Source organism: Ambystoma mexicanum, chromosome 5q (genome assembly GCF_040938575.1).
Source record: "Ambystoma mexicanum isolate Mex_15411 chromosome 5q, UKY_AmexF1_1, whole genome shotgun sequence".
Taxonomy (NCBI): domain Eukaryota; kingdom Metazoa; phylum Chordata; class Amphibia; order Caudata; family Ambystomatidae; genus Ambystoma; species Ambystoma mexicanum.
In genome coordinates this window covers 1,297,832,456-1,297,857,512 of record NC_090933.1, presented here as the reverse complement: position 1 = coordinate 1,297,857,512, position 25,057 = coordinate 1,297,832,456, and the positions used below count along the sequence as shown (strand labels likewise).

Sequence of the window (25,057 nt, the reverse complement as noted above, 5' to 3'; positions counted from 1 at the left end):
GGAATACGTCGGAGGACACAATCCCTTCGAAGAACAAGTTACTTCTTACCTTGTAACGTTCTTTTGATGGGATGATCCTCCGACGTATTCCTTATCGACCCTCCCATCCATCCCCGCAGTACTACTTCCCTTGTTGTTGCAGCTTACGCTCCTTCAGGGTGATTAGTCTAGTCCAGAAAGAATTATTGTGGGCTACAAAACGGAACTGAGCAACGGACGCTGCGCGCGGCCTTTATAGGCAGGATGACGTCGACGTCGATACGGCGGCTGTCGAGGGACATCGACTCGGCGGACGTCGACGCGCAGCGCCCTCTAGAGAAGAAATTTCCGAGGCCAGCAAAGCTGGAAAGAGATATCTAAGATGAGGAATACGTCGGAGGAACATCCCATCGAAAGAACGTTACAAGGTAAGAAGTAACTTGTTCTTTTGGGATACCCAGGCTCTGCCATTGGAATCAGTTGATTCCTCATAGAACACAAGATGGCCCTGTGGCCTCTTGCTTTCTATTGCCTGTTACCTTGTTTTCCCAAAGTCCTGGGAAGCCCTGCCCCTGTCCCTTCCCCTGATTGGCTGTTCGGTGGAATTGCCATACATGGTATTGCGGGGAAGTCCAGGCCAGACTGTCTGGAGCCTTCCCCGTGACTGTACGTTGTGGGTACACCCTTGGGGTGGGACCTGGGTGAATGGAGTGTGTGACCAATATGCACTTCATGTTATTGGTGTCTGGTTTCTAGTATGAAACACAATGAATGAGACAGCCCTGCCTGAAACTAGTATGAATGCAGTGTGGAGTGCTGAATGGCTGGGTACTTGTCCCAATACACATTCCTTGTTGTGAGTGTCTGGAGGGAGGAGAATGGCCTGAATGCACTGTGAGCCTGATTGGTTGCCTGTCTGAATGCCCTTCTGAATGATTGGCTGCTGGGTCCAGCAGTGTGAATGAGAGACAGAACCGTATTATCTGGAAACTTGAAACTGCTTATCCTTGAAGCCCAGCTGGAAGAAGAAGAATTGCTTCTGCATTTGCTTCGACCCGATCCGAAAGCTGTCGAGTCTGTTGAGGACTGATCCGAGAGAGAACCTGGCTAGGAGACCTCTCCCTAAACTACGAGGGAACATCATGTAGACCGCTAAACCTTTGCTGAAGCGCCCCGGAAGCCAGCCTTCGAAAGTCTGTCGACCGGAGATAGGGACTGCCGAGGAATCCGAAGTAAAGCATCCGGACGTCGAGGCCATCTAAGTCCATTGTCGTAAAACCAGGGTTCGGAGGACCGCCGTAACTGCTGGAAGCCTGTCGAGTCGGATTGTCCTGAAGGGGGGACCGCTTGACGCCGTGCTGTTCGGCGACCGGAGCCGCACTGTTCCACCTTTTACCTAAGACACTTGAATCCAAGGACTCCCTTGTCCGCACCGTCGACCGCTTTGTCGCGCTGGAGAAAGTCGAGGCCGCCGACGCGCCGAGGAGGATCCGCTGGTGGTTTTCCCACCACCCGAAAACCACAAAGACGCTGACGACCCGATGCCCTTGCTGGGCCAAATTTCTTCAGTGACTCTTTGCAGCAACAAACTATCACTGACGAGGTGCACCGCATGCCTAGTCTTCGCAGGACGGCCACGACCGATCATCGACAAGCACCGCCCAGACCGAAGCCACTGCCTTGATGCCATCAAACTTTTCATCAAGGACTCTCAACGCCAAGTTCACCTTCTTCGACGACTATCGACAATCTGTGGCTCCTGCCTTAAAGGGGGCCACTCTAGAAGGATCTGTCGACGACCCATCGAAGAAATCTACTATACCAGGTACATTGGGGTGTTAGAACCTTTGTGGAAGAGAATAAGACTTTTTAGACAATATATGGACTGGGCTTCTTGAATTGCATTATTTACAGGTTACCCAGGTGGGGGGACCCTCATACACACTTGTGCCTAGTGGTAGGGGCCCAGTATTCTGCCAGTTGTTTAACCAACTTGTTTTCCTCCTCAAGTCTATTATTGGTTCACTTTATTCATTGATTTGTATGCCATTTGAAACTGTGTACAGTTGATGTATTTTAATGGCATCAAAGGAGTTATTGTGGCACCACTTAGAGACTGTATACATTTACCATTTTAGACTTACCTGAGCCCAAAGTGTGTTATTGTGATTGTGTATATAATTGAAACCTTATTTATATAAAGAACTGTGTTTTCACTAACATAGTGTGTGGACATTCCTTTGTGGGTGCTTGTACTTAAGAACCAGCCCGCATCACTTCCTGAGAGCTTAAGCCTTGATTGCTTGTCCATGTTTACCAAATAGAGAATCTTGGCTGGGGTATTCTGTGCTTTTACTCTGCCATATAGAGAGCAGGAGTACAGATACCCCCCTCCAGTGTTTACACTGGTGGCAGCAGTGAGATGCTTATGGTTTTAAGAATCTGTGTGTAACCTTGCCACTTATACTCCTACGCTTTCTAATATTTTCACTAAGCTCTTCTTTGATCTTCTTTATAACCTGGGTGTCACCTACACTAATTATGCAGATGACACTCAGGTCCTCATCGTGCTTACTGGCTGCTATGAGAGAGATTCTTAAAAGCTTATGAAATCTACCTTGAAATACAGGCCTGGATGGCCACAAACAGCCTTTGCTTAAATGACGACAAGACAGAGTTTTTGATCGTCGGCACCCAAGCCCGTCTCAACAAACTCAACGACCGGTACAAATCCTTTAACATCGATGGCAACATTATTATAGTTGCCAAAGAGGTTAAAACCTTTGGCATTTACCGGGATTCCGCCCTCTCACTTATTCAACAAGTTAACTCCACATCCTCCCCCACTGCATATACCAATAAACTAATCAACGCCTGCAAACCTTTTCTGTCCAAAAACAGTTGCCTTGCGCTAGCCAGGGCCTTGATCTTGTCAAAACTGGATTATTGTAACACACTATTCCTAGGCTCCTCTGGGCATAACCTGAATAGATTACATGTTCTCCAGAACAATTCCCTTCACTGTGCCATGAACATACCTTGCTCCTGCCATATCTTGACCACCAGACGCGACGCTCACTGGCTACCAGTACGTGACAGAATTAAAACTTCGTACACTTGTCATTATTCACAAATGTCTGGTGAACGTAGCCCCTCAATACATGTCAGTAAAATTCTGAAGGCATCACTCTACTAGACCCACCAGATCTACATACCTACACTGCCTCAATATACCCGGGTATAATCTGAAGATGGCAGGGGGGGTCTAGTTTCCCAGTGTTTGCAGCCAAATGCTGGAACACCCTCCCTTCAGCTATTAGAGCTGAACCCTCCTTCTGGTCCTTCAGATCCAAAGTGAAAGATTGGCTCTTCGCCTAACCACCCAATCCTAGCCAACTTCTGCGTAATGACTTTTGTTACCTTTGCCTCTGAGTTCATTTTATTTGCCCTGACCTGCTCTTATGGCCTACCACGATCCAGGCTGTAGTCGTACTGTTCACTTTGTATCTAGGATTGCTAGTCCTAGGACCATTTTTATAGCCTGTGCTTTCTATTTCTTCTCCTGCTGTGTTGATTATTGCCATTACCATTCTGACCAACTAAACTATCCACACTTTGTGAAATTGAGGTTTTTAGTTTTGTACTAGATAACTACATTACAAGCAATGGAATCTGTTGCAAATGAATCGGATGAGCTTAGAGGCGCTACAGAGTGCTTGTGAAGCCAGGGAGTTAGACTTTAAGGATATGTCTAGGGCTGAGCTGATAGCTGCCCTGGTGGACTACCAGACTGATTGTGAAACTCTTGATGAAGGGGGGATGCAACCAATGAGGACCCTGGTGTTACTGAATCTGTTCTTGGGAATGACAACTCTCCTTATGCCTATATTTCTAAACCCCATACTGCTCTTCAGGGGGAAGCCCTGAAGATTGTGATCTTTTTAAATTGGAGCTACAACGGAAACAGTTATCCTTTCAGTACAAAAAGTTGGAAAGAGAAGCAGAGTTGAAGAAAGAGGAGTTGGCTCAGCAAGTGATACTCAAAGATAGGGACACTGAGCATCAGAAAATTCAGCTGGAGAGAGTTATAGTGGAGACTTCAGCGAAACAAGTTGAGAGTGTCAGGCCAGGTCCAAGTCTTGGTCTGCCAACAAGTTTATGAAAGATTAATTGGTGTGTATGTGGAAGGTTCCGATATCCTCCAATGGATTGAAGCGTTTGAAATGGCTTGTGGAATCCATGAGGTTGATAAAAGAGATTGGGCTAAGTGTATGTTAAGCAGAGTGCCTCAGACTGAGTATGACTGTATTCTGAAACTGAGTGTGGAAGAAAGGGGTTGGGATGAGTTCATGAAGTCTGCTTTGATTGCCAAGCTTGGCAAGTCACCGACCCAATACCTTAAAAGGTTCAGGGAATTTAAGAAGAGAGAATATGTCTTGGATTGACTGGGTGAGTGCTGCAAATATGAACATGATGGGGTGGATTGATGGTTACAAATTGAACACGTTTGTTGAATTGTCTCACCTTTTGTTTTTTGAGCTTTTTTCGGAAGCCATTTCACCAGAGCTGCGTCAGTATGTTGCTGACCAGAACATGTTAGATCCCTTTAAGCTGGCCAGGCTGGCTGACAAGCGAGTCTCACACCGGGTGTCCCCTAAGGAACCCAGTGGGAAGGACATGGACAAAGAAAAGGGGACCTTTCAGAAGGCTGAGGAGTCCCCACAGCATTCACAGTAGAGTAAATCAAAACCTTCCTCTCCTAAGACCCAAAAATCTTTTGTGGGTAGGAGCAAGAGTAGTGGTCCGCCTGCTGCAAATTTGGTGCTCCTGTAGAGATTTCTCTAGTGTCCCTTGGGGCCAGGGACTAGTTCGCAGAAGTACTGGCTACAATCCCACAGAATACCCGTAGAATTTTGAGAAGTATTCTCCTGAATGGACAGCCTTCTACTAGTTTGAGAGACACTGGAGCAAGCATGACATTGGTGCACAGGACCCTGCTCAGGCCAGAGGACTATGTAGGTGCTCATCTGAGAACTACCAGGTTAGCTGGTGGGCCTACCAAATTATTGCCTGTAGCCTTAGTCACAATCATAATTGGAGACAAGATGGCAAAGCTTCCTGTCCTGGTTCAGGACAATGTACCTGCTAACATTTTGTTAGGCAACGATCTAGTGGAGCTGGGGTTGATCTCGGAAAGTCTCCCCCTGACTGCTGCTGCAGTCACTAGGTCACAGGTACCACAGGGTCTGACTGTGAATCAGGTACCCAAGCCAAAGGCGAGACCTAAGGCAAGGAGACGGAAAAGTAAGAAGGCCACCTCTGTGGAGGGGGCTCCTTCTCTTCCTGCTGCAGCACCCACTGGGATTCATGCTCTGGACGGGCTGGGTCCAGTGGTAAACCCATTCTTAACTCTTGAGGGAGAAGAGCCTGAAGACCCTCCTGCGGGAGAGCTGCTCAACCTAGAGGATCACCAGACCTTCAATGCCTGCTGGCTGCAGGGGGGCCCTGTAAGGGTCAGAGAGAGTGCCACTCTCTCAAGGGTCTGAGGAAACAGGTCCTGGCCCAGGCACAAGGTGAGGTGCCTCGGGCTATCCGGATTTATTGGGCGGGTGAGCTCCTTGTTAGTGAGCCCACTAAGCCTGAACCTGGTGCCCTCAATCGGTTGGTGGTACCCCAGGTTTACAGGCCCTTCCTGTTGCAGTTGGCGTATGAGGTGCCCCTAGCTGGTCATCTTGGTTCCAAGAAGACTAGGCAGAGGCTCTCTGCACATTTCTACTTGCCCCGGATGGGAGCAGAAGTAGAGTTCCACTGCAAGACCTGCCCAACTTGTCAGTTGTCTGGCAAGACCGGAGGCAGTGTCATTGCCCCACTGCAGCCATTGCCAGTGGTTGGCACACCATTTGAGAGGGTTGGTATCAACATTGTCGGTCCCCTTGACCCTCCCACTTCATGTGGACATTGGTTCATCCTGGTCTTGGAAGATCATGCCACCAGGTACCCTGTGGCTATACCCCTTCAGACGGTTACTGCCAAGGTGGTTGCCAGGACTCTCCAGGGCATTATTACCAGAGTTGGATTCCCTAAGGAGGTTGTCTCTGACAGAGGATGCAACTTCATGTCGGGTTACACGAAAGCCATGTGGAAAGAGTGTGGGCTAGCCTACAAGTTCTCCACCTGTTACCATCCCCAGACCAATGGTCTGGTTGAGAGATTTAACAAAACTCTCAAGGGCATGGTAGATGCTTTCGAAGAGCCCCTAAGGATGAAATGGGATCTCCTCCTACCATGCCTGCTGCTTGCTTATAGAGAGGTACCTCAAGAGGGTGTTGGTTTCAGCCCCTTTGAGTTACTCTTTGTGTCATGACCCATAGAACTTGCCCCTTCTGGACCTCCTGATCCTTATCGGTACTATAGACCATTTTCCATAAAGGAAGTCGTCAATTCTGTCTCATTCCGACTCAAGCTACCCGATTCCTGGAAGAAAATACACCCAGTCTTTCACACCTCCCTATTGAAACCTTACTTCCAATCCTCCCGAAAATCCTGCAGACCCAGTCCTGTTGTGAATGAGCAGCTAGAATATGAAGTGTCCCGAAAATGCGATTCCAGGTATAAACGGGGTCGACTTCAATACCTGGTTGAATGGAAAGGATACCCTCCTAGCGAGAGAACCTGGGAACCAGTTTCTAACTTAAATACCCCTCGACTGCTTAGGAGATTCCATCTCATACACCCGGGCAAACCTGGTAGAACAGGTCTTCGGAGGAGCCATGCTGTCATGACCCATAGAACTTGCCCCTTCTGGACCTCCTGGTCCTTATCGCGCCGGGGCTTGTATTCCTTGTTACTCCCAACATGGCCGCAACAAGCGACTTGCCTCACACCAGCTTTCACGTCGCACACGGCACGTCCTATAAATTGGCCACGCCCCCGCGGCCCCGCGCGTCTCAATGCTATCATTAGGTAGTGACTCGACGTGTGTGTGCTGTTCAGCGAATCTTCTTTCCAAGATCCTGGTTTCCTTCCTTCCTCCTTCCTTCTCCCTTTCCCTCTATTCGACTCCTGGAATCCCCATTCTTAGCGACCGCTACCTACTTTCCTGGACATCCTGGAACAGCGGCCTTCCCGGAACTCTGAACGCGCTCTGCAGCCGGACGAGACTCGAGCGAGTCTATACAAGACCCGATCCGTCCACAAGAGGAATCCTCCCGCAGAACAGAGCAAGAAGCGATCCCAGGTGAGACGGGGGAGATTTATTACACTTTGAGACGCCAAACTACCGACACTGATACTGCTATGGAGAAAGCAGTCCAGGACCTTATGCGTGGCATGCAAGAGCTCACAACTGAAGTACAGAACTTAAAGGCTGAGAATGCTGCGCTAAAGCAGCTAGTTTTGTCTCGCGACCCCGCTAACAAGGACAATGTGTTACTTGGTGGAGTGGTGGACAAATATGATGGATCGGCAAAATCCTTACATGGATTCCTGGATTCCTGCTTGGTGCATTTTACCTTTAAGCCCTATTATTTTTCAACTTCTAGGGCGAAGGTGGGTTTCATTATCTTGCACCTCACAGGGAATGCGTTAACCTGGGCTACGCCTTTAGTCAACTCAGGGGATGCTCTCCTGGATGATTATGATGGATTCATTCAGGCACTCAAGACTATGTTCGACCGCCCAGAACAGGTTTTTAGTGCTCAAGAACGCTTATTTGATTTCCGACAGGGTACCCAGGATATGCTAACATACGTTACTAGATTCAAACAACTGGTCAAGGAAGCAGATTGGTCCTCTGAAGCAAGTTTCACTCTATTTCTAAACGAGGACATTAAGGATGAATTAACCCGGGTGGCTCGTCCTAGTTCCTTCCAGGCTCTTATGGCTCTAGCCCTGCAGATAGACTTTCGAATCCAGGAAAGAAAGGCTGAAAGGAGAAAGACCAAGACACCTCTTCAAAAGAATTCCCTTGAGACCTCTGTTAAAACCGATTCTGACCCAACCCCTGATACAGATCCGGAACCCATGCAACTCGGAGCCTTCCGTGGGCCTATTTCCCCTCAAGAAAGGATGAGAAGGATCCACATAGGCCTGTGCATGTATTGTGCCTCGGATAAACATCTGTTAGAGAATGCCCTCTAGCCCCTCCACGGCGTACGGGAAACGCCAGCTCCCGATCCTAGATGGAGCGAGGTGTCAGGAGAGAGGTTTGCTCCACATCAATTCCATCCTTGAGCTCTCCTGGACAAAATAGTTTGGTGATACTACAGGCCTTCCTCTCGCCCTCCAAAGACAAGACCTATCCCATTCTGACCTTGGTGGACTTCGGAGCTATGGGAATTTTCATTGATCAAGACTGGGTTGTTAGTCATAATATTCCGTACGAGACATGAAAAACCATGCAGCCGGTGGAAGCAATTGATGGAAGACCCCTCTCTTCAGGACCCATAAGCTTGCAGACTAAAGAGATCCAACTTTCCATAAATCATCATCAAGAGCGGATTACATTCGACATCATTAAGTCAGCCCATTACCCCATGGTTTTGGGTATGCCCTGGTTACAAAAGCACAATCCGTATATCAGTTGGACAGCAGGATCATTATTCCTGGGCTCAGAGTTCTGTATGTCCCACTGTCTATCCCTGGACCCTTCCTCGATAACTCCTAAAGAACCTCCAAGAGACCAAGAAACACCACTCATGGTTTCCAATATCATACAAATTCCAGAGTCCTATCAGGAGTTTACTGATGTATTTTCTACCGCCATAGTCCAAGCATTACCCCCTCGCAGGCCTGAAGATTGTGGCATAGGTACAGATCTTTCAGCTGTAATTCCCTTCGGCCGAATGTTCATCCTTTCCGAACCTGAGAAAAAGGCCCTTCGGGAATACCTTGACACCAATCTTGAAAACGGCACCATAAGACCCTCAATCTCCAGCGGGTGCTTCGTTGTTCTTCGTTCCCAAGAAAGACACCAAGGAACTCAGACCTTGCCTCGACTATCGAAGCTTAAACCAATGCACCCTCAAAGATCGATACCCACTGCCCCTGATTTCGGATATCCTGGAAGCTGTGAGAGGAGCCGTAATTTTCACAAAGCTGGAACTCCGGGGTGCTTACCATTTAATTCGAATCCAGGAAGGGGACGAATGGAAGACAGCCTTTAGAACACCCTTTGGTCACTTTGAATACCTAGTCATGCCTTTTGGACTAGCCAATGCTCCCGCAGTCTTTCAGCGTTTTATGGACAGGGTGTTCTCTGATATGTTGTTCCTCTTCGTCATTGTCTATCTGGATGATATATTGATTTTTTCCAAAGATCCTCTAAAACATGAAGAACACAACGACTTTGTGAAAACAAACTGTTAGCCTAACCCGAAAAATGCTTGTTCCACGTTACTTCTGTTCACTACCTAGGATTCATCCTTAGCCCAGAAGGAATTGGCATGGACCCTTCGAAGGTAAAGGCCATACTGGCTTGGCCCGCTCCCACTTCTGTGAAACAGGTGCAATCCTTCCTGGGGCTCGCCAACTTCTACCGGAAGTTTATTTCTACCTTTTCCGAGATTGTTCAGCCGATCGTAGCTCTATTGAAGAAGGACACCCCCTTTATCTGGTCTACTTCGCAAGATAAAGCATTCCAACGATTGAAGACAGAGTTCACACAAGCCCCTATCCTGACCCAGCCCGACACAAATCGCCCATTTCTAGTGGAAACGGATGCCTCTAACTATGCCATAGGGGGGCGGTTTTGAAACAGGAACTTGAGGATGGAGTGGAACACCCCATTGCTTACCTTTCACGAACCCTGACCCCCAGTGAGACTCACTATTCCGTCCTGGAAAAGGAACTCTTGGCCATCCGCCAAGCCTTCACTGAATGGCGACACCTACTTCTGGGTGCTAGATATCCAGTCCAGGTCCGCACAGATCATCAGAATCTCCAAATCCTACAGTCTTTGGAGTGCAGGAACAGTCGCCGGGCCCGTTGGGCCTACTTCTTTGCCCAATACCAGTTCCAAATCACTCACGTTCCCGGATCACAAAACATGATTGCTGACGCCTTATCTCGACCTCCAGACTACGCACCCACTGAGGACAAAACGTATCCTAAGATGTTTCCCCAAACTATCTTTGTAGCTCAAGCAATCAACCTCCTGGAAGAAATCCGAGCGCAAACCCAGTCCTCTGACCTCTGGAAGGAAATTTCAAGGAATAACCCATGGAATCTAAGAGTCAAGGAAGAATATCTATTCAAGGACAAGGCACTGGTCATTCCTACGCAGAAATTACAACACAGGGTAATAAACCTCTGCCATGATACCCCTCACTCTGGTCATTGTGGTATAACTAACACCCTCCGTCTTATACAAAGACAGTTTTGGTGGCCTCAAATGAAGACCGATGTACAACAGTACGTCAAGGCTTGTACTGTCTGCAGTCAAAACAAACATAACAAGAGACCGGTGGGTCTTCTACTGCAACCATCGCTGCCAACAAAACCATCGGAGTTTATTGCTACAGACTTCATTGTGGAGTTACCACCTTCCCGAGGGTACACGACCATCATGGTAACCATAGACTTGTTCACCCATATGGCTCATTTCACACCTTTGTTTAAACTACCATCCTCATCAGAACTTGCTGGAATCTTCCTGGTACATATTTTCAGTCTCCATGGACTTCCTTCCAAGATCATATTGGACCGAGGACCTCAATATGTCTCACAATTCTGGAAACATCTCTGTTGTATTCTAGGGATCCAACGCGCTTTCTCATCAGGTTATCACCCACAAACCAACAGAGCCATGGAACGTGTAAATCAAACTCTGGCGCAATATCTTTGTTGTTTTGCCACCAAGGTTCAGGATGACTGGTCTCTCCTCATACCCCTGGCCGAGTTTGCCTACAACAATTCCGACCACTCAGTACTCAAGGTCAGTCCTTTCTATTGCAGTCAAGGTTTTCACCCGTCCGTTTTCCCTTCTGTTCTTCCACATCCCACTCCAGTACCTACTCTCGACTCTTGTATACAGACTCATCAACATTCACAAGGAAGCCAAGGAACAATTGAAAGAGGCCCAAACACGCAGTAAGCTCTATGCAGATTCCAAGAGAAGACCTGCACCCTCTTATTCTGTTGGTGATCAAGTCTGGTTGTCCTCGAAACTATTACCCCGACATCTACGGCCAAACAAATTGGCTCCTCGGTACTATAGACCATTTTCCATAAAGGAAGTCGTCAATTCTGTCTCATTCCGACTCAAGCTACCCGATTCCTGGAAGAAAATACACCCAGTCTTTCACACCTCCCTATTGAAACCTTACTTCCAATCCTCCCGAAAATCCTGCAGACCCAGTCCTGTTGTTGTGAATGAGCAGCTAGAATATGAAGTGTCCCGAAAATGCGATTCCAGGTATAAACGGGGTCGACTTCAATACCTGGTTGAATGGAAAGGATACCCTCCTAGCGAGAGAACCTGGGAACCAGTTTCTAACTTAAATACCCCTCGACTGCTTAGGAGATTCCATCTCATACACCCGGGCAAACCTGGTAGAACAGGTCTTCGGAGGAGCCATGCTGTCATGACCCATAGAACTTGCCCCTTCTGGACCTCCTGGTCCTTATCGCGCCGGGGCTTGTATTCCTTGTTACTCCCAACATGGCCGCAACAAGCGACTTGCCTCACACCAGCTTTCACGTCGCACACGGCACGTCCTATAAATTGGCCACGCCCCCGGGGCCCCGCACGTCTCAACACTATCATTAGCTAGTGACTCGACGTGTGTGTGCTGTTCGGCGAATCTTCTTTCCAAGATCCTGGTTTTCTTCCTCCTTCCTTCTCCCTTTCCCTCTATTCGACTCCTGGAATCCCCATTCTTAGCGACCGCTACCTACTTTCCTGGACATCCTGGAACAGCGGCCTTCCCGGAACTATGAACGCACTCTGCAGACGGACGAGACTCGAGCGAGTCTATACAAGACCCGATCCATCCACAGGAGGAATCCTCCCGCGGAACAGAGCAAGAAGCGATCCCAGGTGAGACGGGGGGAGATTTATGACACTTTGGACATCCCGTGAGGGGGGCCCCTTGCCTTGAACAGAGAAGGTTTGGAAGCCACCCCTCCAGGTTCTGCCAAGCAAGTGGGGGACTATGTGCTAGGCCTCAGACGGAGGATGACACAGATGATGGCCCAGGCGACAGCGAACCTTAAGGCAAACCAGGAATTGAATAAGTACTGGCATGATCTCAAAGCATCACAAGTGGATTGGACTCCAGGACAGGAGATCCTTGTGATGGAGCCTACCAAGCCTAGAGCTTTGGCAGATAAGTGGACAGGACCCTTCAGGATCATCTCCAAGATGGGCGAAGTCAATTATCTGGTTGACATGGGAGCCCCTGGAGTAGCTCCTCGGGTATTCCACGTCAACAGGGTCAAGCCTTTCCATAGACGAGCGGAAGTCTCATGTCTCTTGCTAGCTTCAGAGCAAGAAGAGGATGAGAGTGAGCCCCTTCCTGATTTGCTGCATAGCAACCATCAGGATGGCTCAGTGGAGGGGGTGCATCACTTTCCAGATCTGACACCAGAGCAGCAGAAGGCCTGCAGGGCTTTGCTCCGGCAGCACACCCCTTTGTTCTCGCTGACACCAGGCCTCACCCCATGGTGCAGGCACGAAATTGACACTGGTGACAGCGTACCTGTCAAAAGCAGATGTTACAGGATGTCAGACACAGTTAAGAACCACATTCAGGCTGAGGTCGCCAAGATGTTGGATCTGGGTGTAATTGAACCCTCAACCAGTCCCTGGCCCAGTCCAGTAGTCCTTGTCCCCAAGTCAAGTTCCCATGCAGGTACCAAGGATTTGCGGTTCTGTGTAGACTACAGAGGAGTCAATTCCGTCACCAAAACTGACGCACACCCATTGCCCAGGGCTGATGAGCTTGTGGACACCATAGGTGCTGCCAAATTTGTGAGCACCTTTGACCTTACCTCAGGCTATTGGCAAATAGCTTTGACGGACCATGCCAAGGAAATGACTGTGTTCTCAACACCTGAGAGACTCTACCAGTTTAGAGTCATGCCTTTTGGGTTGAAAAACGCACGTGCCACCCTCCAGAGATTAGTCAACCATGCGCTCATTGGGCTGGAGGCCTTTTGTGTGGCCTACGTAGACGACATTGCTGTCTACAGTTCCACCTGGGAAGAGCATTTGACTAATCTGGATAAGGTATTGCAGCCCTTGAGCCTTGAAAAGGGTTAACCTCACTATCAAGGCCACCAAGTGCCAGATAGCTCACGGGAAAGTCACTTATCTTGGTCGTGAGGTAGGAGGGGGTCAAATCCAACCTCTCCCCAGTAAGGTACAGGATGTACATGACTGGGAGATTCCACTACTCAAACCCAGGTGAGGTTTTTTGTCCTCACTGGGTATTACCGTAACTTCCTGGTGGTCTATGGAACCATAGCTGCCCCTCTGACAGCTCTGACTTTGCCCAAACAACCAAGGAAGTTTAATTGGACAGAAGACTGTCAGAGTGCCTTTGATGGCTTGAAAGAAAGTCTGTGTAGTGCACCTGTGTTGTGTGCGCCTGACTGCAGCAAACCCTTAATCTTTCAAACTGATGCCTGCGAAACCGGAGTTGTCTTGTCCCAGTTAGATGACAGTTAGATGACAAAAGGAGGGAACATCCTATCATATTCATCAGTAGGCAACTCAAAGTTAGAGAACTTAGGTGGGCTACTGTTGAAAAGGAATGTTTTAGTATAGTTTGGCGCCTTAGGCGTATTAGGCCCTTCTTTACAGGGTCTACCTTCAAGATCCAAACAGACCATAAGTTAAAATGGGTTATGCAGATGAAGGGTGAAAACCTAAAACAGCTCAGGTGGTCCATTAGCCTGCAAGGCCTAGACTTCACTATTGAGCATAGACCAGGGAAGAGTCACAATAGTGTAGATGGCCTTCCCAGAATGTATGTTTACCGTCTGGATGATAAGGGTGTCAATCTTGTTGGAGATTAGATGCCCTAACCTCAGTCTGGGGGGGAGACTGTGATGCTGGAAATGCATTGGAGGGACAGGGCCTCCCTGTCCTTGTCCTGTAGTCCTTTTTAATGTGTGTTCTGGATTGTTTTCTGCCCAGGAGTCCATGTGGGACTCCTGGTTGTGCAGCTCTTCCTCTTTTTGGTCATGGTGAACAGACCCTTGGGATACCCTTATGGCACCCATGGGTAGGGGTGCAACCCTGTACCCCTAGTGTGTTTTGGGGCACCTGTGGGTGGCCCACAGAGCAGGGTATCAGCTGGTGGCAGTTCCATGCTGAAGTTGACAGGTTCTCTGAGTATCCTGCATTTTGGGATACCCTGGCCCTGCCATTGGAATCAGTTGATTCCTGATAGGAAACAAGATTGCCCCTGTGGCCTCTTTTTTTCTATTGCCTGTTACCTTGTTTTCCCAAAGTCCCAGGAAGCCCTGCCTCTGTCCCTTCCCCTGACTGGCTGTTGGGTGGAAGTTCCATATATGGTATTGCGGGGAAGTCCAGGCCAGACTGGCTCGAGCCTTCCCTATGACTGTATGTTGTGTGTACACCCTTGGGGTAGGACCTGGGTGAATGGAGTGTGTGACCAATATGCACGTCATGTTATGGGTGTCTGGTTTCTGGTATGAAACACAATGAATGAGACAGCCCTGCCCGAAACTGGTATGAATGCAGTGTGGAGTGCTGAATGCTGGGTACTTGTCCAATACACATTTCTTGTTGTGAGGGTCTGGAGGGAGGAGAATGGCCTGAATGCACTGTGAGCATGATTGGCTGCCTGAATGCCCTTCTGAATGATTGGCTGCTGAGCTTGGCCCAGCAGTGTGAATGAGAGACAGAACAGTATATCTGGGGAACTCTCATTGATGGAAATTGTTCAGAAGCTGAAGTGGAAACTTGAAACTGCTTATCCTTGAAGCCCAGCTGGAAGAAGAAGAATTGCTGCTGCATTTGCTTCGACCTGATCTGAAAGCTGTCGAGTCTGTCAAGGACTGATCCGAGAGAGGACCTGGCTAGGAGACCTCTCCCCGACCTACGAGGGAATATCGTGCAGACCGCTAAACCTTCGCCAGAGCGCCCTGGAAGCCAGCCTTCGAAAGACTGTCAACCTGAGATGGGGACCGCCGAGGAATCCGAAGTAAAGCATCCGGACATCAAGGCCATCGAAGTGCATTGTCGCCGACCAGGGTTCAGAGGACCGCCATAACCCTGGAAGCTAATCGAGTCGGGTTGCCCAGACGCGGGGACCTCTTGCCGCTGTGCTGTTCGATGACCGGAGCCGCAACGCTCCACCTTTTGCCTAAGACACTTGAAATCAAGGACTTCCTTGTCCCCACCGTCGACTGCTTTTTCCTTCCAGAGAAAGTTGGGGCTGCCGACATGCTGAGGAGAATCCGCCGGTAGGTTTCCCGCCACCCGAAGGCCATAAAGACGCTGACGACCCGACGTCCTTGCTGGTCCAAAGTTCTTCCGTGACTCTTTGCAGCATTGAACGATCGCTGTCGAGGTGCACCACACGCCTCGTCTTCGCAGGACATCCACGACTGATCGTCGACGAGCACTGCCCGGACCGAAGCTGCTACCTCAACACCATCAAACTTTTCATCAAGGTCTCTCGACGCCAAGTTCCCCTTCTTCAACGACTATCAACGATCCGTTACTTCTGCCTTAAAGGGGGCCACTCCAGAAGGGTCTGTCGACGACCCATCAAATAAATCTACTATACCAGGTGCATTGAGGTGGCAGAACCTTTGTTGAAGAGAATAAGACTTTTTAGGCAATATATGGACGTGGCTTGTTGAATTGCATTATTTACAGGTTGCCCAGGTGGGGGATCCTCATACAGAACTGTGCCTAGTGGTAGGGGCCCAGTATTCTGCCAATTGTTTAACCAACTTGTTTTCCTCCTCAAGTCTATTATTGGTTCACTTTATTAATTGATTTGTATGCCATTTGAAACTGTCTACAGTTGATGCATTTTAATGGAATCAAAGGAGTAATTGTGGTACCACTTAGAGACTGTATATATTTACCATTTTAGACTTACCTGAGCCCAAAGTGTGTTATTGTGATTTTGTATATAATTGAAACCTTATTTATATAAAGAACTGTGTTTTCACTAATATAGTGTGTGGACATTCCTTTGTGGGTGCTTGGGGACTAAACTGTACTTAAGAACCAGCCCGCATCACCTCCTGAGACCTTAAGCCTTGATTGCTCGTCCACGTTTACCAAATAGAGAATCTTGGCTGGGGTGCTCTGTGCTTTTCCTCGGCCATATTGAGAGCAGGAGTACAGATACTCCCCTCCAGTCTTTACAGCAAGCGGCTTGGTTCCTTGTTTGTTGATGAGGTCAACATAATCAAGGATTTGGGCTGAGAAGGTGCCTCAGCTACCTTCCATTTATCTAGTCCGGTGATAGAAGCCAGAAAGCTGGCTTCAGGACCCATGCAAGGCTTTGGGTACGCCTCAAGATTTTCTTCCGTTGTGTTTCCCCAAGTCTACAAGCGACTGCTTTTCTGCGACTTTAAACATTAATGAATGGTCGGTGCTGTGCTCTCCATTATGGCATAGGAAGAGATACTTTGAAGATGCCCATTGATTTCCCTCTGCAACAAATTGAACAGAGGGTGTGACCACCATCCTGCAACCCTCCTCCTCTCTGCCCTACTGCATTACTGCCTCTGATATTCTGGAGGGTAAGAGCACCACTATGCGCCCAATGTGGTAGGTTCGCAACGTGGTGAGTTCTGGTATTGGGGGGCGGTGAGAGGAGACACCATTGGCATTTCACAGACAACGGGTAGCGGAACAGTACCTTCTGTTGTCATCCGGTGTGCAGTAGATTCTGGTAATGGCAGCTCTTCAAAAGCTCCACCGACTCCACATGTTCCGTCTCTCGGTCCTTCCATGGCACTCGCAGTGCACTCGACTGACACTCTAGAACCACAGCCAGCCGGCCACCGAACACAAAACACTTGGCCCGACACTTGACGCAGGCACTTTGCGAGGTCAGCAAGCTCTTAAAGTAACGCCTCCAGGCAGCGTTATAGGCACCAGCATGTAGAAAGAAAAAGAAAAAAGCCTTCAATTTCCTTTGCTTCACCACATGGGGGACACTTTCCCATCTGCCGTCTCAGAAAATGCTGTTAATTTCCTCAGCTTTGCACAGTTCTCCAAAGATGCAGCATAGTAATGGAAATCAAATGTGTGGTAGTCCTTGAAGCCAGTAACACACCAAACACTTGGCCAGGACACTTCGCAACGGTATATAGTGTCCTACTCACTCTACTGTACCAAGTGTGCATGCAATACCTACCCAGTACACCACTGTTACTAGTCTCAGACACCCTTACTTCTCACCTGTATCCCACTCCTACACCCCTCTCTACTATCCTTACTCTCTCCTAGCACCCACTCCCTTTCACTCTATCTACTACCCTCACTCCCCTACTTCTTTCTCCCACTTTACCCTCACTACTACCTTCATTCTCACAAATACACCCCCACTCACTGTTTTGCTCTCATAAACTGGTATCACGCCTTCACTATAATTACCTCACCTGCACTCTGCATCAACTCCACCAACAACTACTCAGCACTCATTCCACTGCCCATCCTCCCCCTGGTCTCTCGGCCCATGTTCACACGTCCTGGCCTCACTTCTCCAACCCACACTCTGCTGTTCCACTTGCTTCCCTTTTATATTTGTGTACCTTCTGCTTGTACCCTCTCCCCTCCTTTGGTTCCAGCACCCACCTCACTATGTGGGTCAATCTTTGCTTGCCTTTTCACCAGGGACTGATTTACACAGCAGGGACTTTAATGGCAGTTGGCAAAGCAACCGACAAACATGTTTATGTTCACCAGAACCCCGTTCCTACGCGTAACATGATACAGTAACCCCTTCTTTGCTGGTTTACATAGCTTTTATATGAGCACATAACATGGTCTTCAATGTGAGGGGCACACAATACAATGTATTAGGGCATCTCCAACCTGTTCTACATGGTTCTCAGACTACGGTGTATGAGCATCAGCGAGGTTCTCATGCCTTGGCGAGAAAACTTTGCAACTCGAGGTAGACCTGTTCAGATACACTTCTAGCAAGTCAGCATTTTCTACAACAATTACAGTTCTCACAGGGTCAGGAGGTGCCTGGCTCACCTCATGTTACTAACTCTACATGCTGAAGCTGTCTCGCCGTGTGTCCCTGTGCCAAACAGGAAAAGGGTAAAAAGCGTGCAGAGTACCTGGTGCACACTCAGTTAAGACATGCGCAAAACAACATGGGGTTAGGCTACTTTTGTGAGGTGGCGTAGCATGATTCAAGATGGCAGACATGAGTCTAGGCTAAGCTCTGCGAGTAAAGCTTAGTGAGCATTTACATGAATAGCAGTATAGGTGCAATTTTCTGCCTCGGTGTAAACCGGGTAGTTCTGGAGCAGATGCCATGAGCTCAGAACTGATGCATGGTTTACGCAGAGCACGTCCTCAACCTACCATTAAGTCTCGTGCAGTAATAATAGTCATTTGTGTTCTTATATAGTGCTTCCTGTTGGATTCCTCCTGCTTCTAAGTGGTGTAAAAATGGGTGGTTTTGATAGGCAATTCCATGGAAATCAGTTTATGGGCCTTGGAAGGATGAAAGGCTGAGTCACCCCTGTCGTGGAATTCAAACTTGTTTAGTGCAGGCTGGTCCCATGTCAGATATCCGCACTTAACTAGTAAACTATCCCCTTGGACTCGGAACCAAGGTTGTAAAGTCCAACGAGGGAGCTTTTTTTCCACGCAGTGGAGTAACTTTGCTGAAAAATTTGGGGGGACATGACATCTGAAGAAAAGGTGCCCCAGCCAAATGAATGGGGACAAAATGGTGTGCCATGAAAGTTGGGGGGGGACAAACACCCCTGTCCCCCCCTAAAATTGTACCCATGCTTCTACGCTGCTGCTATTGTTAGCTTTGCTGCCAAGGTGAGGTGTCAAATCCATATGTTAGACCTCAAGCCAGTTTTACAGTAGTGCATCAAATCCCCTGGATAACAAACATTCATTGTCTGGGTATCCTAGCCTAATATCAATGTAATCATGCCCAGCAGCACCCTCCCTCACCCCCAAAACACTGCCAGCCTGGGCCATCACCACCTGATATACAATGCACCCCACTATACTAATTTCCAGCATTTATTAATTTGTGTTCTTGAACAGGCAACTTTCACCCCAGCGTAGCCTGGCATTAGCGACAACCATGAGATGAGGTGACCAGATATAGGGCATATGGTCAAGATTAGATTGAAGGTGGGCACAGCTAGGTTCTCAGTGCCTTCCTAAAACCTAGGTGTCTTCTATGCTGCATATGTGAGTCAGGAGAGAGTTCCACAGATTGCTGGCTTGGCCTGAATAGGTCTGGCTGCCTTTTCTTCTGAGGCGAGGTTTGGGAGGAGCAAGGAGTCCTATTGGATGATCTCAGTGGTCTTGTTGGTGTTGTTAGAGGACTTTCTCCCAGTGAACGTGGTAGCATGTGAGGCAATTTGACTGACATGTCAAAGCAACAATAGCTTACTTTGGTGTGAACTACCATGCTGTGGTCCCTTAGTGGGAGAAGCATGGCCGCTAAGAAAACCGTGCTGAACTCACTTCCCAGTTCCCACCATAGAGAGGCAGTAGAGTGCCTAAGCTTATCCAATGAGATTAATTCAATTATATCATGTGTCTGCCACATGGAGCTGGAGAGTACTGGCTGCACTCGCAGGTAGCATGAAAGGAAGGTTCCCAGCATGCACAGCACAGATGACGCGGAGGCAGGACATGAAGTGGTAGGCACATCTATTCAGCCTGTATGGGTTATTATGTAACAGTGCATCAGCAGAAAATATATGTTTTCTGTGAGAACGTAATGAGCCAAAATGTGTCTTCCTTCCTAGGTAGTGACTGCAAGGGACCCACCATCGCCAGAAGTTGCTTCCGCCCCTTCAGATGATGAAGAGGTAAAACACATTCCTCATTTACCAAAGTCCTATTAATAATGTTTTTTAAACCTGGGGAGTTTGGACGAGAAGATGGTGGGAGAGTAGGTTTGCCTTACTACCTTTGTTAGGTTAATTTTCAAATCCTGGTCTCTCGCTTGTGAAAGGGCATTTAGGAGGAGCTGGCACACACAAAATAAACAAACACCACACACAGTGTCTGGTTTCTGAATTGTGTGCAAATGTTTGTTGTCCCCTCTACCTTTTATTCCTCAAAACTGCATACATGATTTATGGCAAACGTATGCAAGAATGTGTACATATTTCACTGTATGTTCTCTTCACTTTTGATTATTAACAATGTCTAGTGTAAGGAAAGCATGGTATCCAAGTAAGACAGACACAAGTGATCACAGTTCAAGGGTGTTTATTAAACTTTAAAAAGGGAGACAAATGCCTAATCTAAACCTAAATCTAAGATGGGAGAAAGCTACGACCATCAAATAATAATAATACAGTCCTAGCAGAGTCTAGTCAAATAAAATGGCCTACACTAAAAAACCTATTGCTAATCCTTACCGCTATGCTACAAAATAGTGTGGGATAATGTTCCCAAGAAAAGAAACAAGTGTTCACAAAATGATAAGGCACGATATTATGGTCAGGTCTTCCTTCCCCATGTTTCTAGCACGGAGCAAGGCGGGACTTTTGAGCACAGCACACTTCTGGGCTTCTATGGCTCGAGCTTACAGTTCCTTTCCTCGATATCAGGGCCTTCTGTGCCCAAGTGCAAAGTCTCTTGCTTCAGAGGACCTGATATGCCAAATATAATAAAACAAAAGTTCCTTTGGTTAATCTTCACCCTTGGAACCCCCTCAGCCAGGCTCTGATCCTTCTCTCAACGTTAGCCTCCCTTAGTCAGGCTCAGACCTACAACTCACTGTGGACAACCCTCAGTCGGGTACACGCTTGTGGTCACAATGTTCATGGGTGTGTCATTAGTCACCCCAATTCGCAGGCATCCCTCAGTCCGGTTCCCGTTTGCCGTTTATCACAGTTCACTTAGTTTCCACAACGTGTCTGTCAGGCAAGATTGTATGCAGTACCCTGTGGGAGATGCACCAGCCTTGTCCTCTTGGCAATAGCTAACCCAATCTTTGGTATAAGCATATACTACACAAGTTGGTAGAGGGACTGAGCAGCCAGACTTATCTCAAGAGGGGTCAGTGTGAGCTGTAGGGTTGCAATACAGAGATTCACAGTGACAAGTATCCAAATAAACACTTACATTCAAGGTTACTTGATTAACCAAATATTTATTTATTTAACAGTCAGTTTGAATAAGCCTTCTTTAGAAGGGAGCAAATATATGTAACACAAAAATATACTTCAAAATACACACTTGGTTTCTGTAAATCAGTAGATACCCATTTGGTATGGCACACATACATTTCCTACACCCTGAGGTGACTTAAATAACTAGGACACTGTGGACATTGCTATATCACTGGTACCTTTAGAGCAACACTGAGTTTGGTGTCAAAGAAAAGGTTTTGGGAATAAAACAATGGTTAACAAATATTCTTAAGCAGGTAAGTATTTTTGAACCCACCAACGCAAAGTAAATTAACCCTTTCCCAGCTACACCAGTTATAGAATGTGTGACTTTTGTTGAGGGATAGTTAAAGCACAAAGTGAAAGGATAGAAGAGTCATTCAGGGAGCCAGGACAGCCAATGTTAATTGAGAAAATGTCTAGGTGAGCTGAAGCACTTCCTGCAGGTAAGTAAAAAGTCTTGCACAATGTTTTAGAAGTCTTTGTAGAACATGAAATCACTTTAGGGCCACAAGCTGGGAGGCTTGTGGGGGGGCAAAGCTGCAAGCACCTCTGCAAAAGCAACCAAGGCAAGTCTCAACTGAGAACTAGAAAGGCTACACAACAAGTGGTAAGTCCCTTTAGTTTTACAGTACCTTTGGTTTGACGATATTGATTGCAGCCGGCTTCTATTCCTGTGTAGGTCTTCAGATCCTGTTGTTCATGGGCCTCAGTAGTGGGGACAAGAGGAAGGAAGTCTGGGGACTCCTGCACTATGAAATGAAGGTCGGCGGCAGCAATGGACAAACTTCAGATCAGCAGCACTTAGTGGTTTCAGCTTCTCGCGGCTCTCGCAAATAGCAATACTGCATTTCTCGGATACCTTATGGACTTTCCTCGCATCTGCGGTCCAGCACTCTGTTGAGGTGGCTCAGGCTTGTTCAGTCCTGCTTCATGAGAGTGCGGAGGATCTTCCTGAAGCTCGGGTGCGACTTAAAGACGACACACTCGATTCTGGTGTTCCTCTCGCTGGTAATCGGTTCCTGCAGCAGCAATGGAAGTACAGCCAGCTCCGAAAGGATTTCGAGATGAGTTAGTCTTGGGTTCGATTGGTCCCATTAACCCAAGGGGAGAAGTCGTCCTTTGCAGGGCTTCTCTAGACGAGGCGAATTAGGAGCTTCCGCACTGCAGCAGGGCTTCACCGGGCAAAACAACAGTCCAGGAGTTGCAGCTGGTGTCTCTTCCAAGTTCTTCTTCAGATTCATTCGTCCAGTGGTCGACTCTGCCTTCCAAGCAAAAAGCCTTGCCTTTTATGCAGGTTTCTCCCATTGATTTGCAGCCTAGCTGTCAATCACACAGCAGGGTGGCTGTAATCCAAGGACAGCAGGCCAGCCAATCACCTTTGGGTGCATTCCTTTAACCAAGGGGATTAAGCACAGGGAGTTTCGGGCACCTGCCTCACTTCCTGCCTCTGCCAGACACGCTGGAGCCAGAGGCAGGCTTCACCAGAGAATCCTGCCAAAGACAAAACGACTAAAGGGACCAAACCTGTTTTGGCTTGCAGAGTAAATCTCAAGAAGGACCTCTCCAAGAAGAAACAGCAAACAAAAAGAAGACTGGGGTCATTTTGACAAAATGGCTACCCCTGGGTGCTTAACTGCAGCTGCAATTGCAGCCCGCGGTAGAAACGCACAATGGTAAGAAAAAGTAAACCGCTGCCACCAGCAATTAATTGAAGAAAGGGTAACAAAAATGTTACACGAGAAACTAGACAAAGGGGATACTAAATAACCCCTCCAGAACCCTATTGTAAGATAGTGTGTGCTGGGTCTAGAATGTTACAAAATGTAAGTAAAATCAATTTCACTTCACTGCTCTTGGAAACAGTAGTTTCACCAAGAGAAGGTATTTAAACCTTTGGGAAATCTAAGAGACTTTCCTGCGCCACTGCACTGACGGTGCTGTGTCACAATGTAAATATGATGCCTATGGAGTTTATCAGACTCCAAAGTCAAAAGAAACACAGAGTCCAAATCACAGAAAAAATACATGAGAAAGTGGGGAAAAGGTCTGCCTTTCTCCAGGTAAGAAATGGATAGTCCTAACGTCAGGGGAGCCGATTTATGAATTTCCCGGGGGGTGCCCAAATATAGGAAGTGACATCACCGGCAGTTATGACCACATTTGCACATCGTCACCAACTTAGTGCAAGGGGGGGTGTATATATTGGCTAGCATGTGCTGCATATACTCAAGTCAAGTAAGAAGGAGGTTTAAGCCTTCCAGATGCATTCCAATAAGCCATCACTGCCCCTACTCCACTCCTCTATAATCATCCAGGTTGTAGTAGCCCTCAAAAGGCAGAGCAACACAACTAGGATGGGAGAACGAGATGTTTGCTAAACAGAAGTAACAGCTGCAAGGTGGAGTACCACCACCAACACCAAAAAGAAGTTCCCAATTCAAGGGAAAACAAGTAAAGAAGTTTCAACATCCCTCGACAGGTAGCTCTGGCATTGCCAGTTGGGGTACACTGCATGTAAGTGTAATGCTTTTGGGACTCCAAGAATTAGCCAATTTCTTTGAAACAGTAACCTATTTCTAATTGAGTGCTTGTTTAATACTTGATTAAGCTTATGGAATCCATTCTTACCCCAGAACTTTCATGTTACCTTGAGTCAAACTCTCTAGGCAGGCTTTAAACTTCTTCGATGAATGGAATCTGTGATGATTTCTGTTCTTGCTGTCATGGCCATGCTCCAGTACCGCGGTGAGGTCAGAGTTCTCATTTTACTTGACCTCTCCACGGCTTTCGATACGACCAGCCATGCCCTACTATTTTGACTGTGAAGTTGTGGTATCCTCTCCCACCTCGACTTCGAGAGCGGTCTGACCACCTCCATTTTATTAAGGCCTTAAATGTTTAAATCTCTCGATTAGGGGATTTTTGTTACACCTGCTCCTCAGCTTTCAGATGTCTTCGAGCCTTGGTTTCAGGCTTTATAAGGCAAAATACAATACAATACAATATCATCTCAAAGCTCTCTAATGAAGTTAGGTAAGGATATTGGTGCCAGAGGAAAATAAGCACGATAGCGAAACAAATCAATGCACTACCTACAGATAGATGGGTGCATAAAGGTTTTTCAAATGGATTGTGTCCTCCCACGTATTCCTCATCTTGTGTTAAGTCGTTTCGCCAGCTTCGCTGCATCGTAAAAATAAATTCGGAAAAGGGCGCTGTGCTCGAGGTCGTGGCATCGAATGTCCCTCGACGGGTTCCGTACCGTGTTGACGTCACCAATGGTATAAATGGCTCGAGCCACGCCCGTTGGCTTCAGTTCCGTTTTTCCGATTGCTTCGCTCTCGTGAACGGCGCACTTCGAGTTTTTCTGTCAAGAAAGTGTCTTCTTCATCGACCGCTTCGACTCCCAAGACTGGGTTTAAGACTGGGTTTAAGAAGTGTAATGACTGTGGATCGAAGATGTCCATCACTGATCCTCATGGAATCTGTTTGTCTAGGCTCAGACCATCGAACCAGTGACTGTGGCTCCTGTCAGTCTATGACGGAGAAGGCCCTCCGTGAGAGGAAAAGTAAGTTAGCGGTGGGGCGGGAGGCGTCGAAGGACTCTTCAAAAACCTTATCTAAAAAACATAAAAAATCGTCCGATTCTAAGGAATCGGAATGCCATAAAAAGCACTCGAAGAGATCCCGATCTCGTAGCAGGTCGAGACAATCTTCTTCGTCTTCCTCTAAAAAGCTC

General features: G+C 47.7%; 1 protein-coding gene across 4 annotated transcripts in view; it reads left to right on the top strand.

Moving 5' to 3' along the window:
• Positions 1 to 25,057, top strand: part of LOC138498049 (NFX1-type zinc finger-containing protein 1-like) — a 1,106,230-nt gene that overhangs the window by 175,228 nt on the left and 905,945 nt on the right. For 3 of the 4 annotated variants that reach the window (XM_069621891.1, XM_069621892.1, XM_069621890.1), the window contains exon 4: positions 19,939 to 20,001. The exons of the other annotated variant lie outside the window; for it this stretch is intronic. In XM_069621891.1, the coding sequence (XP_069477992.1) occupies positions 19,939 to 20,001 (63 nt within the window). The remainder of the gene's footprint in view (positions 1 to 19,938; positions 20,002 to 25,057) is intronic. 4 annotated transcript variants of the gene reach the window in all.